Raw genomic sequence first — 18,314 nt, 5'->3', positions numbered from 1 at the left:
AGCCTTATTTTAATGTCGTCACCATTCCAACAAAGTTAAATATATCGCAGCATTTAAATTACTTATTCTTTTTTTACAGTTGGGGATTTTTCCGGTAGTGCGTACGACTCTGATCCTTGTGAGCTAGACGACGATGCTGACTGTAGTTTCTATGATGACTCGAGTATGTGATGCTTATTTCACGATGTTTAAGTTCGTTATCTGGTTTATTTCTTCAAATGTGTGTAAATTAAGTAATACTTACCTCGCAGCGCTATAATCTAGTTCTCAGTAAAAAGATCAATATTTAAAACTAATTACGTTCCCATTCTTAAATTTTATAAAAGTATCTCTAGCTAATTCTCAAAGCCACCAACCTTGTATTGTTACGATTGATATAAGGTGTTCGATCGTTTTCTGATGCCCCGTGCAAAGAAATCGACGATTGCGAGGATTATGTCGAATCAAGTGCGGAAGAATGGGATGAAATATACGACAACGAGGAGGAGGAAGAGCTAACGGACCGTCAAAGTGCGGAGTGGGTTAACGCAAAATACGTTTATCCCGCGGATTCACAGAAAGGTAGCGCTGGACATTACGACATCGGTGAATCAAGTGGGACTCAACGAGATGTTCTCGATTATCGAAAATATGCAAGGCGCAACCAATTGATTGACGGAAGTGGTGGAAACGTTGAAGGGCGGTTAGGAAATACGAAAGGAGATCAAAATGAAAATGAAAATGAAAATGGAAGTGGAAGTGGAAGTGGTATGCGATACCATTTTATAGCCGCCTTAGTGGCAGCATGCAAACATTCAGATAATATAAAATAAGGTTTTTTTTAAGTAAGGGTTAGGCGAAACTTTTCCAAATTGACATATTCTATGTGACACGTTTTAGTCTTCTCCGTGAAATAAAAATATTCTATTGGGTTTCATATTTTCCAATCATGAAACTCCTAGAGAACCATAGTTTGTGTTTTATTAGGTTTAAGCTCCTCCTTTGATGTTGTGTCCCGATTGCCGTGTTTTTTTAATCCGGACGAGGAAGATTGTGTGTCAGTGAAATCAATTAGCAGCAACACGCGTGCATTCAGCCATCACAGCGGAGATGAAGACGAATCCCATAACGTGTCTGGTGATTTTGAAGGAAGCGGGCAAATAAACAGTTCCTGGAGACAAATGCTGGGGTTGCTATGAGGTAAAATTGCGAAATAGTTTTGTAGATATTTTTTTGAATTTGTTTATTGTATGCCGGTGTGGGTTTTTATAAAGCAAATGTACTCTTAAAAGGTTGTTCCTTAAACCAATTCCATTCAAATCACTTTCGTCCTTGTGTTTCAGTGAATCTCGGATCGTGTTCTCGCAAGTATATTGAGCACTTCAAGTACCATTCTTTGTAATGATTTCCGTTCTAGCGGCCAAACAGAAACTCAGTTTGGAGCTGAAGTTCCTTTGTAACTGTAACTGAACAGTGAATTTTCCTTTCCTATTGTTTGAATGTATTTATTAAAATTTAATTTGTAGTTTTGTCCAACTTACAGTATAAGTATAGATAAATAGAAAAGAGTAGAACATTTGTTTGTTGGTCTTTGATGAACATGAAATCTGCAATGTTAAGCTTCGTGGTAGCTTTAGCTGTTTTAGGTAAGCAATATTTCAACTTAGTGTTTTTTCTCTAAATTCTTTAGCAACTAAAAGTACACTTTTGTAATTCTGTAAAAGTGTATATTATTGTAATCTATCGACATACACAGAAAGCAGATATTTTAAGTGGTAAATAAAATTTAGCAGCATAAACATACTCTGCCTGAAAAATTTCCTCGATTTTTTTTGTACCTTTCTGTAGGGAAGTTTGAAGCATTACACTAAAACACATAGAAAGACATTTGGCCCGTATGCAGTAAAACAGATAATAATTAGATAAGCAACTGTTACATTTAGTCGCCTTAAGTTGTAAATTATTATTTTTATATGAACAAACCTACCCTGTATACTTAATCAAAAACTTAACTTCTCTGGCAATTATATTTCTTCTCCATCGTTCCGGCAAATTGTCCAAGTCACCTTTTTCACGGTGACTATAAGTTTCGACGTCATTCACCCTGAAAAAGGAGACTTAATGGTTACCGAGCCGCTGGAGAAGAAATATTATTATCAGAGGAGATTTTTTGATAAAGATTATGCCTGGTAACAACAGTTTAACCTATATACGCGTTATTCGCCCGTCTAACCTATACACCAAGCAGTATTTTTCAACACCAAGTTCTCAGAGCTTTACTTGGTACGTTATTCAAATTCTTAAAACCAATAAAGTAATAAAATGTAGACTAATCGTACGGTCTTTATCCAGTCAATTTTACAGTTGCCCTTCGGAGCGAGGTTTATAATTTTTTTTTTATTCATGGTAATACTCCCGTAGGCCATGGATGCTATAAGATATATCCAGAAAAACAAAAAAAGAATAAGAAATTAGTAGTGAATGAAATAAAAATAATGTAAAGAAAATCACCTACGGATGTAGTTTCTAAAGGGGTTTCGATCGAAGTCTTATATGTATACCCTACATTTATTAGATTTAAATCATGCCGGAACGATTCTTATTTTAATAACTACATTCTTACTCTGATTACTACACTTAGGACCAGTCCGCGGACTGATTTAAGTCTGTGAAAGGTTCCAGGTGAGCATGTTAGCCCAATAATTGGAATTTCTTGTTCAATTAATATGTTTAACAGTGTTGCAATGAATTTAGTTAATAACTACACTTAAGTGCACTTAACTCACTGTTTCCAAGTGACTTGACTTGACTTACGTCTTTTGAACTAATGACTTGGATTGAAATGAAATCTTTTATTGGAGTATTTTTTTTTATAGAATTGAGCTATTTATCCAAATTTTTGCAAATAGAACAAATTGCTTGTTGCGTTTTTCTTATATTTTAGTTCCGTTATTGTTCATAATCGTAAAATTTTAGTAGTTTAATGTTTTATTTTTATGACAAGGACGCGATTTTGCCCCAATTATGACTTGACTGGGACTTGACTTGCGCAACTGACGAATTTCGATTGTGACTTGTTATTTATTCAAAAAGACTTGGCTTGGACTTAAAACTATTTTACAAAAAACAATATTATCAGAAACTACTGTGATTATTATTGTTGTTAATACACTGCAAGGCAATAGGTAAACTCCATATCATAACCAGTTTTATCAAATATAAGGTGCGCATTCAAGGCTCGCATACCTAGCTACAGTACTATTTGTAGTATTAAAATGCTGTTTTATTAAATTACAACTAGTTTCACTGCACACGTAAGGGAAGAGAATGTAGTAAGGGAAACTGGTGTATCGTGGAACACAGTTTGAGAATCACTGTGTTAGACCATTACAGTCAACTCGATCCTAATACTTGAAGAGTTTTGTAGCCTAACTTTTTTCCAATCTTGCACATAGTTGTGTCATAAATTAAAAAGCATTATGAAAAAACGGATCTACATGTCTTAATGTAAATTGTAAAAAAAAGGTCACAAAGTGTTGTCCTTAAACAGCTTAGTCACAGCTCGAAAACAGGTTGTTGTCAGTCACCTGTAGAAGCAAACCATAAAACTCTTTAACGGAACTTTAATTTGTTTAAAATAAAAAACTAAATACTTGGCTACGCTATGCACGGATCTGTAATGTAGCTTGATAATAATGAATTGTAAAACCAAAAAGGTCGAGTAGACGTTTCGATACGAACTTGACATTCACTGAAAATGGTACAATTTCGTATCGAAACCTTTGAATTAAGATGATGTCGATCTACTCGACCTTTTCGGCTTGACAATTCATTATATCGGAAACAATTAAAAATGCATTTTGCTTTTTTGTCATTCATGCATATCAACTGAAGGACTCTTGCAGAAAAAAGACTATTTTTTGTTAAAGTTGTATAAAAACTCATGGCTATGGTACATTTTACATTTTAACGCTAAAATAAAACTTGCAACCACTGTGTTCTGCATGACATGTAAGTTTTTCCGCGGTGATAAAATCCTACTTACCCGATTCTTATATTCATTTACTGAAAACTGCGATGATTAAAATGGAAAACTGCGATGATTAAAAAAGAATACTAAAAAGCTGGTGGGTTGGATCTAAAATTTCATTTTGAGTACCAAAGTTGCAAATAACATAGACAGATATATTTTAAGCTAACCCACGCAAATCCCCCAAAAGATCTGTTTTGCTAATTTTTGGCAGGCCCACAATACATGTATTTTTTTTAGGCCCACAATACATGTAGCCCAAGAGCCTAGTGCCACTCTCGGGGGACGACACCATGTGTTGAGCTTATACCTAGCAGACCTTGCGCTCCTATTGCTATCCTGGCGGTCATCGCGACTCTGTATCAATCGCCAGTTTTATATTTTAAGCGCCTCTTTGCACTGCCCGAGGCGTAGCCAGAGTATTTTGCGCCCGGGGGCAAACTATAAAATTGGCGCCCCCTCCTCCGTGTTTAATCACATTTTCTATCACAATAACATAATACGGTATGCCTTACTTTATACGAAAAAACGATTCAAATTTTAATACAACATTGTACTTAAATAATAATCAGCCTCATTTTGGCTTTTGAAAGCCCCATTTTGGCGCCCCTGTACCTTGGCGCCCGGGGACATATGTACCCCACCGCAAACCCCCTATAGCTATGCCTCTGACTGCCTGTGCTCTGTTTAGTCCGTATCCTGTCTGTAGTGCAGGGGTCGGGAACCTTTTCATATAATATTGTTCAACATCTAGTTAGGTTGGTAAATTAGTGTTTTGAAAAGGACTGTTTATTACATTTGTACATACTAGACACCACAAAATGCATTAGCAAGTTGGCAAAACTTTAATTACGGTCTGGCATGATACGAACAGAGGGCCTTTTAGATAATAAGAGTCCACCAACGGACTAACAGCCACGTATATAGACAAATAGGACTCGCGCGAAGCGCGGAAAAAATGCTACGGTGTGTTTTAAATAATTAAAATATATAGTTTAAAAGGGGCCATGGCCGTGTACAGTTTTATTAAAATCATGCCATAATAATAGCTTAGATTTATCTGTGAGCAACTTTTCTTCATCAAAGGAGCCATATATAGCTCGCAAGCCATAGGTTCCCCACCCCTGCTGTAATTTATATTTTTACATCATTATAGAAATGTAGATTATATCAGTAAAAGCATATCGGCTTTGTGACTATAAAACATATTATCAGAAAGGGGGCGCGATCAGAACAATTTAGGAACACCTAATGTAAACAGTTTAGTTGCTATTTGTTGTGTTCTGGTTGGTTGCTATAGATATGACACGCCAGCACAACATAAGCGTGTTATTACATTTTTCATTTATTTTAAATAAAGTGCGAACTTCCTTGTGCACTGTGCGGGAATTTTAAGTTAAAAAACATAAATACCAAGGGTAAAATTCGATTTTATGTAATAACCAGACGAAATAACCAACGTTGCGCAGGTTAAGGGCATTTATCAGTTTAATGCGATATTGTAGCGGCCCTGTAATTTTCCACATATGTGTACACTTGTCCAGTTATACCAACACACCAGGCGATAAACGGCCGACGACCGTATCCTCATACCGTGTTACTCTTATTGTGGGGAAGAGTTTAGTTAAGATTTTCACACACAATCAGCGGCAGACAGCCAAGGGATGACCAGCGCAATCGTTGTTTTACAATAGGCTATACCAGTGGTTCTCAATCTTTTATGCTTCGTGGCCCCCTTCGAAAGGCTCTCGACCCTCGTGCCCCCCCCTGCATTGTGTTTAACGTATTTAGTTGTTTTACTTTTTCACGTTAATAACAAATACAGCCATTAATTAATGAATAAATGCACTTACTTCTAAAAATTGTACAAATAGGGCATTTTAATTTAAATTAACTGAGTTAGTCATTACAAATCTTGTTCTTTGACGCCACCTGGTTATTTTTATATTCGGCTCTGTTTTGTAGTGAGCCAAGCCATGTCGCCACATTCGTCGAAATGATTTCTCGATTTTCTTTTATTAATGCGTTGCTATTAGCCTACTTGAATGTTGGCCTAAAAATGACCTTGCATATTTGAATAACCCTGTAGCGTACTTTATGCGTTGTACGATGGAATGTTTCTTTTGCAACTGAACGCCTTTATAGGAAATTGCGAAACCGTTGCAGCTGGCATTGCACACTAGTTGCTCCCCTAACAGCATTTGTCGGACACTTGATGATTAGGCAAGGGTATCGGAAAGTAATAATTGGCCGCCCGATAAAACGCTGTCGTCGCACTGCATGGCCACGTAATAAAGCAGCACAGTAATTGTTTCGCCACAGCGACAGGCCTTTAACCAAACTTGCCAGTCGCGAACGACCAATTAGGCTTAACTTTCCGCGATAAAACGAATAAAAATGATCTAATATTCTACTTTAAACATCCCTATACTGACAAGTCAAATCACGTGTCAAAAATGGGTTACAAAACGTTACAAGAAGGGTTTACAGTCATACTAAAAAACTCAAAATAAAGTTAACTGGTAAATTTAAAAAATAGTGACACTTTGGTTTTCCTAATGTCTAACTAGAGAGTTATGCCCGTGACCCCCCAATCACCGCTTCGTGGCCCCCAAGGGGGGCCGAGGGCCACGGTTGAGAAACCCTGGGCTATACGTAAACGAAACAACACATCACGTTACGAAATCTCTATTTACAGATGTAGCGCTATGTATAGTGCAACGTTAACGTTTATTAAGCTTAATTTGGCAAATTTGTAATTCGAATATAACTGTTATTCATATACTTTTCTGGTTCTGTTATATTTAAAAACAGAAAACATTTTCTTACTTTTAATTTATTAGTTAAAGTTAGCCAAAATATTGTTGGCTATAGTTCCAATTTCTTTACAAATTTTGAGTTATGCGGCATTTTTGACCGAGATGTTGCGTTGTGGTAACAATTATACAGCTGGAGCAAAGCATTTCTTTATAATCTACCTATGTACTGTTTTAAATTGCCCTAACTTTGCTAAATTTCTTTTATAAAAAAAAAACAATATATATTCGCTTTTCAGGCGCTTGCAATGGCTTTACTGAACAAAGTCAGGAAGAAACCAGCGTTCATTTGTTGACCAAACGCAGCACAGCCAAACGAAGTTGGCTATGGCTTGCAAGAGACTACGAAGGTAAAATTTCCTTTCCTAACATATACCATAGTATTCGTTTATTTACATAAAAATCTTCATAGATGGATTCGAAGTCAAGTCAGGTTTTAGTGCCAGAAGACGATCTGCCGTTATCAGCACGGACTACAGTAACAGCGGTGCTAGTGGAAGCGGTGCTAGTGGAAGCGGCGCTAGTGGGAGCGGTGCTAACGGAGATCGTAAGAATGCAAAACGCACAGAAATGGGCAAAAATTGTATAATGTATATATACGTTAATCATTACAAAAAATGTAATACAGTGTGCAATGAAACTTGTAGACTTTACGATGTTCAGCATCAGCCTAATATTCCGTTTGTGTTTTCCGGTACAGGTTGGGATTTCAAAGACTTTTTTTAAGATTCGGTGTTTTATAACCTCTAACTCAGTGGTTTCCAACCTATTTGATAAGCGACCCCAATTTAAATAAAATGTAATCAGAATTTACATTGTGACCCCCTTTTGTTTATAGATAGGAATAAAAATATTTTAAATAATCCTGGAACAGTTTTTAGGATGTCCAGTCTCAATTATTGTGTGCATAATTTTTTGTCTATTTTATCAACCCAAATGCATTTTCACGCTTATGAAAAGTATTTCACGCTTATGCTTAACTTACAGATTAAAGTAGGGCTCGCTCCTAAGAATTGCTTGGTGTTTCCCTAGGGGAGCGCGTGCTTCTACTTGAGAACCACTGGTCTAAACTTATCTAATTGTACAACACTTTTTAATTGCTTTTATCAACAATACTCTTTATTGTAAGTAATATTAAACTCTAGATGTGTTTTAATTCCCAAATTTTGCAACTCTGTCAAGATAAACCAATAAAGTAAATTAATGTTGGTCTTCTGTGCTGTCACTACATACAAACTCTTTGCAAATTGTAGTGGGCGTCGTAATGGAATTTATATATCATATGATTTAAATAAATATTTTTCAACTCTTTTATCGTTGAACCGCATTCATTTTCAGATATTAAACCCATAGATGAGGAATCTTCAACTAGCGATATCTCCGGCAATGGATTTGGTGAGCTTGTGTGTTCCAGTGATATATCGAAACTAAGCTATCGTATCGACAGATTGACACAAAGATTCATTTCGTCTATTCTTAATACTTTGGGTGACGATTTAAAGATTATAGTATGTAAGACAGGAGTACATGTTATCAATTATATCAGTGGTCGGAAACCACGGGGCCGCGGTCCGTCTTACTGGTGCTTTACTTTTTAAGAGGTGTCCTGTGCCTGTCGTTCGTACTCTTTTACATTGCCAATGTTTTAAGTTTTTATGACGTAACTATAAGTTGTTCAATTAAGTACTTTTGTAACTTGCGGAGGCAAAACAACTTAAGGTTCTCATTGAATTATATATTGACAATATTTTTCTATTACTTAACATTTTGTTTTTTGAAGGTCAGTCTTTGATAACATTTCAGTTTTAGACCGGTCGGTGTGCAACATGGTGGTCCATGTTCAAATACAAAAGTGAGACAGCTTCATTTGCACAGAACATACAAAACATATCTGGAGCAGAATATCTACAAAAGCACAGCCTGAAAACCTATATACAATGAAGCCAAATTTGTAGTAATCCACGACAGAATACATCTAAACATCTGAATAAGAACTAAACTTGCCGGATTAAGTCCTAATTCATCGGAAAAAGCGTAAATGGACAAAATAACGCCTTGAATTGTAAAGAGAGGGTATGGTGCTACAGCTGTCTGGCATCCTCCGTTTTTGTATCGACCTTTGGGCGCCGTAACTTAAACGACGCCGTTAGGGTTACAATTATTAGGGGTGTTAGTGATTAAGTTAGGGGTTTGGTTCGGGGTTAGGTAAAAGGTTGTATACTATTCTGGCAATTAAGGTATTATTGCGACTATTAGGTATAAGTCCTATGGTCTTATTACCAATTGTGTTTATATTCTGACGTTGATGTTGTTCTAATTTGGGTCTGATGGCTGGAGTCTGTTTAGCATTATCAATTCTAAACAAACAAAGCCCAATTATCGAATGTTGCGGCGGACTATTATCTGTCAAAACCAAAAAATAAGCACGCTACTCTGTGATGACTGATGACCCGGGACGGATCCAGGATTTCGTTTGCGAGGGCCATGCATTTTTAGTGACGTCACAAAGTAACATCATGCCGTGACTTAATTGAAGAAATAACGAACGCTAACTGCCCCTTAAATCCAATTTAATAATAGGCAAAACTTTAGCTTAAGGGAAGACGTGACGCCATAGCTTATAGAGTTAGACATTTAAAAGAGTTTCGCATATTGCTCGAAATAACATGGCCCCTTACGAAAGAATTAAATGTAGGTCACTTTAAAGTTTAGACCAGGGCTGCAAAGTCGGAGCCGGGACGCTGGATCTGACAGAGTCGGTTTATATTTTTGTGTTTGACTCTAGACTCGGTACTCGACTATGACTACGTAAGACTATCCGAGTCCGACGTGCGCAATTTCGGAACCAATAATGACGCAAGCTATAAATCGTAAAGGTGAAAATCTTATGTTAGTTCCAACCACGTACTATAGGTGGATAAGTTATGCCAATGGTTCCCAACCGTTTTACAAAGCGACCCAGTGCATTTTTTTTATGAAAATATATATCAACTTGTTAAACCTTGCGACCCGAAATTCTATCTAAATTTCGCAAAGGAAATTTGCAAATTGTCTTCATAGGACACCACCAACATGCAACATACAAATAAGCTAAGAAGAAACGTCGGTATTGTTAACTGGGAACACACTCTTCATTTGCACAGAACATACAAAACATATCTGGAGCAGAATATCTACAAAAGCACAGCCTGAAAACCTATATACAATGAAGCCAAATTTGTAGTAATCCACGACAGAATAAAATCTAAACATCTGAATAAGAACTAAACTTGCCGGATTAAGTCCTAATTCATCGGAAAAAGCGTAAATGGACAAAATAACGCCTTGAATTGTAAAGAGAGGGTATGGTGCTACAGCTGTCTGGCATCCTCCGTTTTTGTATCGGGTCGGCAGCCTATGGCCCGCCAATGTAATTCATCCGGCCCGACGCCTCTTTGACAAACTAGACACGAGTCCGTTTCAAATACTTTTTGACTATTTTAACTACGTAAATGCTACAAATTTCGCGCGAATAATCTTTCTACGTCCGGTTTGTTTAAGTTTTGTTGCTGTATTTCAACACGATCAGCGCTTCTTTATCGTGCGCCGTGAAGGCAGTACGTCGCGGACAAACGGAAAACGTATCTAAAAATATTGGACATATATTTTCTAACCATATTGTTGTTGTTGACAATGTAATAAAAACTCGCTAGAAATTTAAAAGAACTGCCGGTATACCGAAAAAATCGCACTCGCTTTGCTCGCCAAGTGTGCCCGGACTAAAAAAGGTTAACAACCACTGAACTTCATTAACTAAGTTATCGCCTTTCCCCAAAGTAGTTTTATTACACTTTTCATTAGTAATATACATGGACACGTGTAAACTCCAATTTTAAACCAAGCAAACGCTTTATTTTCGCTCTTTGCGCCAACACTTTACTGCCTTCTTAAATAAAATTAAACAGGTTTTTAAAGTGCAAAATCACTAGGCTCGCCTGATTCAAAGTTGTTTTAAAAGTTTAACAACACAAAATCCCAGTTAACATATGTTGTGCGGCCCGCAGAGACCTTTCTAAGTTTGGTTTTGGCCCGCTACTCGAAAAAGGTCGCCGACCCCTGCTCTATAAGAACAAGAAATAGTCAAGAAATAGTAATAGTCTTTTAGACAAAACTTGTTGCTAGTGCGACAAATTAATGAGAGTGGTTCATTGATGTGAGTAATGTAATACGTCAAAATGCTAAATAATCCCGATAGATATAACAACGTACGATTTAAGTTAAATGGACTACTATAGATCAGGGATGGCGAACCAATGACCCGAGGGGGGTCATAAAGTGACCCACCACAGATTTTTGATGACCCACTTGTCACTCTACAAATACCAAAATGTTGTCAAGCATTTTCAGGAAAGTATAAATAAATAAAAAACAATTCTTCGTTAGATAATAGCACTATACTGTTTAAAGTTTAAACCAGGGCTGACCAATCCGTGGGTCGTGCAAAAGTGTTTTAGGGGTAACGAGTAGGCCTACTTTAACTGCTTTCACAAATCCATGCTGAAAATCAAACAACTAAAAGGATTTCGTTTAGCGCTGCAAAACGTGTAGGGTGGCGATCCTTTAAGGGAAATTAAGAGCTCGCAGGCTCAAAATTCTGAAAACCCTGGTAAAATTTACTCAAAAGATTTCTGCTGAACTCCTGTAATCCCATTAAAATGCTGCAGCATTTTGTACTTTTTAGGTGCTGAATATTCGTGAGAATCCGATTTTAGAAATTGTCCAAAAACCTTAAATTACCAAACCAGACACTTAAAACGATGCAGCAGCAAAGTTTCGCATAAAATTAGCATAATTAAATATATGACGCAGTTGTGCATTATGTAAGGATTAAGGTCGTGTTTGTGACCCTCGCGATGAAAAGGTTCGTCATCCCTGCTATAGATGAACTGTACAGGACACAAACCGTATGTTGCACATCTGCTTCAAACAAAAGTATGAAAACCCGTAAACTACTGACCTATTGATAACAAGTAAAATGGGTGATTTGTGTAACTATTCGTGTAACTATTCGTGTAACTATAAGTCAGGATGAGAAAGTGGTAATGTAAAATGATTATCCGTATTGAAAGTTTAAACTAAAACAAATTAGGGTAATCAGTTATTTGCTGGCGGGTTGTTTACAGAAAGTCTTTCGGTCGAAACTGGTAGGCCTTACAGCAAGTTTAAAAAATGCCCTGGTTTGCAGCATTTGTGCATAAAATGAAACTTTTCTCCGCCAGCTCGAAAAGTGTAACCAGCTAGTTTTGGTATTTAAACACAGTTCACGAGTTCAACTATCAGGTTAAACTGTTAGTTAAACCAAGCCTGACTCGTAATCAAATTTACAGTTTAAAAAATGGGGATAAATAGTTTTTCAACTGCTTGACTCCTAAATTACATATGTTTTCAGATCTTAAACCAATAGACGAGGAATCGTCAACTGGAGGAATCCAAAGTAGTGGAATTGGTAAGCTTGTTAGCTGTGCGACAATCTAATCTTAGTCTATTCTCTACTATGTTTCAGCCGGACTATTTTGATATTACATGCCTGAAAGTTGTAAATAAAATTTGTTTAGTAATACAAAGTGGACAGATAGATTGCAAAGTATGCATTACAATCACAAAGTAGCTGTGTAAAATAAAAAGTAGAGAAGTAAATCGCTAAGTGTTTGAATCATAAGTTGCTAAATGAAATGCAATATTACGGTACTAATTTATTTAAAAATTTGAAATGTGAATTAACGTTATACCGTTAGAATGCGCCTTTGCCTAACAAATACTTATTTTTTGCGGCATTGGCTTTCCATAGGTTAGGCTAGTTAGGTCTATGCTTAATACAACATTGTCATTTCTGTGTAGAAATGGATTGTTGGCCAATTTGAACCGACCACTTAAAGATTAGATATGTCTGAAACTTGAGTGGTATTCCGACACCCGATATGTTGGATTGGGTCGCAAAATTTTGTACCGATACCGCCCTATAATTAACTAAAAGAGTAACTTTATAATGTTTCTATGTTGACACCTAATAGTAAACGCTTTGCAAGTTGTATTGAGTGTTTGTTTATAACTAAATTTGTCCGCGATACAATTTTGCTGGGACCGCAAAGCACAAAAAAAATCAACACGACGCTTCTGAAATCTGAAGAAGATAGTTTTTTGTGCAATAAAATTTTTCGGCAACTTTTACCAAACCAAGCTGATTAGTTGTTCATTTTATTGCACGCTTTAAGCAGTATTGTTCATTGTGACGTCATAGTGTTGCGTTGTGCTAGTGAGAATTACGTTTTTACACCTTGGACTTGCTGCGCTGACACTGTAGGCTGTACGGTCACGGTTTTAAAACTGTTTGTGTTTGCTTCACTCAAATAAAGTGATTCGATAGAGGTTAACGTAGCTGAGCTGATAGCAAAGAAAGAAGTGCACCCTTCCCATTGAAACCATTAAAAACAACGTGTTATTTTGTGTTTATTTGTGTATATTTTTAAGGGGACCGTGAGCAATTAAAAAAATTGCTGGGGGACCGTTGCAAATTTTTTTTAAAAAGTTTGAGAACACTGACCTAGTAAATCCATAAAGTAGGCTACGTGCATTTTAGGGTCATGAACCTATATATAAGGATTTATCATATGGAGCATACCAAAGTAGTGGATTTGGTAGGCTCAAACTTATTGTCAGTCTTAACAGAGCATACCGCAGACCTCATATTTGCTGTTTATACCACTCTTCGACGGGTTAAATGCACATTGCACAAAATCCTGTAAAAATATTTTAACAAGATCTCCATTATTCTGTCTAAAAAATCTTTTCAATCTTAATAGCCATGCCTTGCTTAATGAACTTTTTAATAGTGTCATTTAGGTATAAACTTTAAAACGATTACTTAATGTTTGTTGTTGAGCTCCTGGAATAGTTTTCTGTGCTCAGAAAACTTAATAGTCTTTCTTCTGTACCTTTGTGTTTTTTATATAACGTGGATATACTGCTGTTTGTTATTTTTTTTTAATAAGTTATATTCTTTAAATATTTTTTTAAATAATTTTTACGGGTAGAAAACACGTTCGTCATAGACTTTAAGTGTAGGCCAACTCAGGAAGCTATAGCAGATTAGGAGAATGAGCTATATAGTCTACAGGCATGGGCGCCCGCACGGAGGGGCAAGGGGGGGCACTTGCCCCTTCCTGGAATTTCAAAATGCGATTATTAGTATTATTTGTAAGTGTAATATGTATCACTTATGAAGGTTAAAAATATTATACATTATTATACATCGCCCCCAGTGGCGTATCCAGGGGGGCGGGAGTTATGACCCCCTTTTTTTGCAAGTGATATTATCGTTTTTTGTTCGTTTTTGTCATAGTTTAACAAACTGCTAGAAGCGTCGTGCTTTTTAAGTAATTGGGTCACGCATCTTAATCTAATGCGAAACCAAAATCGAGCGCAAAACGCCGTTTTTTGTCTTTTGTTTGGTCGACCGTAAACCCTGGATAGTTTTTCTCTTTCGTTATTTGTTTAGGTTGACTAACTAGCAAGGGTGTATTCGATAACTGACAACGCTAAGTCAAACCTTCTTTCTTTTTTTCTCGCTGAAAAACGTCGAGTTAGGCGCAGTATGTTCCTCGCTGTTCGGTCTCTTCGCTAATATCCGATGTTGGTGTAACATCGACATTTGTTTAACTGAAGCAGATTCTTAAAAGGAGGTATAATGGTGACTGTCGTGCGCGTTTCAAAGTCTCCACTTTTATGTAATGATGGTTAACGCAAAATTATGCTCTTGATGCATATTTTGATAACACGAGATAAGTGTGCAATGGACACAACTTATTTCCCCTCAACCGCAGCTTGTAATTTAGCGGACTTGGTACACAGCTCGGCGCAATTGTTGCGCTGAACGTGGTACGGTAACACCCGGGAAAACCGATCTTCGTTTAGTATTGCAGGTGGTGAAAGGCGTGCTTGTATTTAGCGCTAGTTCCGTTCGTGGAACTTAAGAACTGCGCTGCTGATAGTCGAATTATGTATGATTCTACCACAATTAATCACACATATTTCACGGTCTTGGTTTATTTTTTCGCCTGAAACTAACGATTGCACACTGTGGTTTCGCAGCTGGCTCCTGACAGGATTGTAAACGACGCACGTGGTCGCTTTTGCTGGACGTATTTGGCTGTTTCTGATTAGTTTTTTTTTTATGACGTCTAGCAATCACCATTCTATGACGTCATACTGTCACTGTTTTATGACGTCATTATTCATTAACGTCAGACGAAAAATAGGGGAATTCCCTAAGTTGAAAATTTATTACCCTCCTTTTTGCTTTTCTGGTTACGCCCCTGATTGCCCCACCCTGAAAAATTTTCTGCGGGCGCCCCTGTCTACAGGTATTAACCGGAGATTTTCTGTTTTACTTACTGTCACCCAGAAATCTTTAAACTTGTTGTGTAAAGGTCCAATGACTTTTATCTCAAATTTAATGTAGGCTTCACATTTAGCGTACCATAACGTATCAATTTGGTTTAGGTTCTGGTGTGGAAAGTGGCGAAGGATCGGCGTGATGAAAACGTTCCGAAATCGCACAAATGTTACTTCTCTATTGATATATTTACTTGTGATATAAATTCACTACAATCGACGATTATAAATATTCAACAATTAGGGCTATTATTTTGTACTTTTTAAAAGAGTAATAATTTTGTTAAAGTTTATGTGTTAGGTCAAAATAATTTCAAGTCAAAATCGATTAAAAAAACACTTAAATCGTTTATAAAATTAAAAAGAACTATAGTTGACCAGCTTTTTTGAAATTGTCGTTCAATTATAATTTTTTTAAAAAGTTTTAAGTTATATTCAACGACATTTTATTTGATTATATTACATCTTCATTAGAGCACGGTATACTCGCAGAAATTAAATGAGCTCGCAGAATTAAACACCCATGCCTTGGTTATCGCATTTCGTTCAGCTCTAACTTCGTTTTCGCATTATAATAGTTGTTTATCTCTGATTTGGACAAATGTATCGAACTGTATTTGCCGTCTTACTTCACTTGTGATTTGCAATTATCCCATTTCCTGTTTTGATAACTAGGTCTTTGTTCATTTTCTGCAATTAATTATTTTTATGTTGTATTTCAACTTTTTCTAAAATAACCAGCTTTTTGTTTTTATTTGGTATTATTATAGATCAGGGGTCGGCAACATTTTGTATGTAGTCTGCTAGTTTATGAATAATGTCAAAATATTAACAACTCGCGTGCCAATCATTTTTCTATGTTTGATTCTGCACTGGCAACCAGGGCTCCGGAGTCTGTTAAAACAACCCGAGTCCGACTCCGGCCAAATGTGCAATTTAATCATATAGTTAAACATATGCCCCACCTGTGCATTTTGTAAGAATTAAGGTCGTGTTTGTGGTTCGCCATCCCTGCTCTACAGCCTACGTTTTACCGATTTACGTAACTAAAATAAGAATGATAATCCACTCATAGGGGTCATGGAAATACGCCACCATATGCTATTCCACCTTAACAATTTATCGTTTGCTTAAGAATGCTCTGACATCTAATTTTCGTACTTTGGGGGACGCCATTAAACTTAATTCCATAAGTAAAATTTTATAAAAAAAAATACCCTAACTATGCTGAAAAAAAAAGAACTGTTAAGGATACAATACTGTGCTCGCAGTTTTAGAATACACTTCGACGCTTTTCAGCCGATACCTAGAAGTGTTAACTATCGGTTTCGCTTTCAGTTTGGTTTCTTAGTCGCACCAAAACTCACGTGCCTATTTTTTTTATGTAGAATGCCCTGCTTTAACGCAGTAAACATCACGCCAATTTTTGGGCATTGTGACGTATTATGGACGGTTAGTCGTAACCAACAAGTTCACAAAAAATAATGTTAAATACAACAGTTAAACACTGTAACACGAACTGGAAATGTGTGCAACTATTTAGTTAGCGCTAGTGATGTAGTATATATTAATATGATGTGGGAGTGATGTAATGGTTGCACTTTCTTAAGGTTATATAACGTGCGCGTTAAATCAATTAGGGTGCCCTGAGAAATCATCTTGCGTGCCACAAGTGACACGCGTGCCAGAGATTGCCGACCCCTGTTATAGATGTTTGCTTTTTTAAAATGACAAAAATATCAACCAATCATTTTATGAGTTTTGCATAAACCTGAAAAAATAACTGATATGTGTTCGACCGGTAGTCAGTAAAACATATAAAGCGTATGGTTGACGACGAGAAGACACTAATGCCTTAGGCTACTTCAAACAGATGATGAACCAGTTTTCGGACAATCAATTTGTTTATAAAGTATTGCACTATCTGCACTTTTAAAAAGGTTAAATGATACTAGACTGTAAAGCAGCAGTTTACAACATTTTAACCTATACTGGCGCACGCTTTTACTTGTTAAATTATTATGGAGAACCCAATCCGTTAAAAAAATAGTTAAAACACCGTAGAATAGTTCTCTGCTATTCCAATCAATACTCACTAACTAATTGCCGTTCACAAGCTGTCAAACGATGAAATAAATGTTGGTGCGCGCCCTTTGCTTTATCACGGACTTCCAGTGCCCCGCGGATTTCAAAGGTTAATTATATCAGGGGTTTTTAACCTTTGGTAACCTGTCGAACCCCTATTTTATTCTACAAGCGTTCGTCGAACCCCAAAGTTTCGCTCAGTATTCGTTTCTTTCTCTTAGCAGCTGAAACTGGGCATAATCAAATTATAAATTTGCATTTATATAGGTTAAATTGGCCAAACTTTCAATTTATAACGGTATGTGACACCTTGGCACATAAAAGAGATACAAATTTAGCTTGAAATAACAGCATTTATGTTTTAGAGCAGGGGTCGGCAACCTTTTTGGCCCTGCGGACCGGTTTGAAACTAAAATTTTTCCGCCGACCTGCCTTAAAAAAACAACAAATGTTAAGTAAAGGTAATGTATTATAACTTTTTTTTCAATGAACCAATTAAAATGTATACGTTTGTTTCAAAAACTTTCCTACCTGAACATCAAAATAATGAATCATTTTGCAATGCAATTCATAGGGTCACAGCACACTGGTTTGTTTTGAACCACACGAGTGCTTAATGCTAATAGAGATTTTTATTATATTAATCAACCATGGAGTATGTTTAAACGAAGTTTAATGTGTTTTGAATAGAAAACTAGATAATTTTGACTTATTTCATGTTTTTTTCTTTAAATCAAAATTTTTATCTGGCAACCCTGCTACGGACCGGTAACTAACTCCTCGCGGACCGGCACCGGTCCGCGGACCGGCGGTTGCCGACCAGTGTTTTAGAGGACGTTCTCGCCGAACCCTTGAAACAGCTGCGTCGAACCCTGGTTAAGACCCACTGGGTTATATGTAATATATACACAGCATAAATAGTCTTTATTAAATAATGACAAGCAACTTCACTGAACGAAAGAAGTAACAACTTT

At 36.7% G+C, this 18,314-nt stretch overlaps 1 protein-coding gene across 1 annotated transcript; it reads left to right on the top strand.

The window, feature by feature from the left end:
* The first annotated feature begins 1,521 nt into the window (after window positions 1–1,521).
* Window positions 1,522–17,099, top strand: LOC146148397 (uncharacterized). The gene is made up of 6 exons (XM_083387743.1): window positions 1,522–1,625; window positions 7,065–7,175; window positions 7,238–7,372; window positions 8,164–8,220; window positions 12,254–12,310; window positions 15,364–17,099. The coding sequence occupies exons 1-6, from the start codon at window positions 1,574–1,576 to the stop codon at window positions 15,396–15,398; spliced, it is 447 nt and encodes a 148-aa protein (XP_083243869.1). The 5' UTR covers window positions 1,522–1,573; the 3' UTR covers window positions 15,399–17,099.
* Window positions 17,100–18,314: the final 1,215 nt, after the last annotated feature.

This window comes from Ascidiella aspersa, chromosome 4 (genome assembly GCF_963924565.1).
Source record: "Ascidiella aspersa chromosome 4, kaAscAspe10.2, whole genome shotgun sequence".
Lineage (NCBI taxonomy): Eukaryota > Metazoa > Chordata > Ascidiacea > Phlebobranchia > Ascidiidae > Ascidiella > Ascidiella aspersa.
This window is presented reverse-complemented; position numbering and strand designations above follow the sequence as displayed.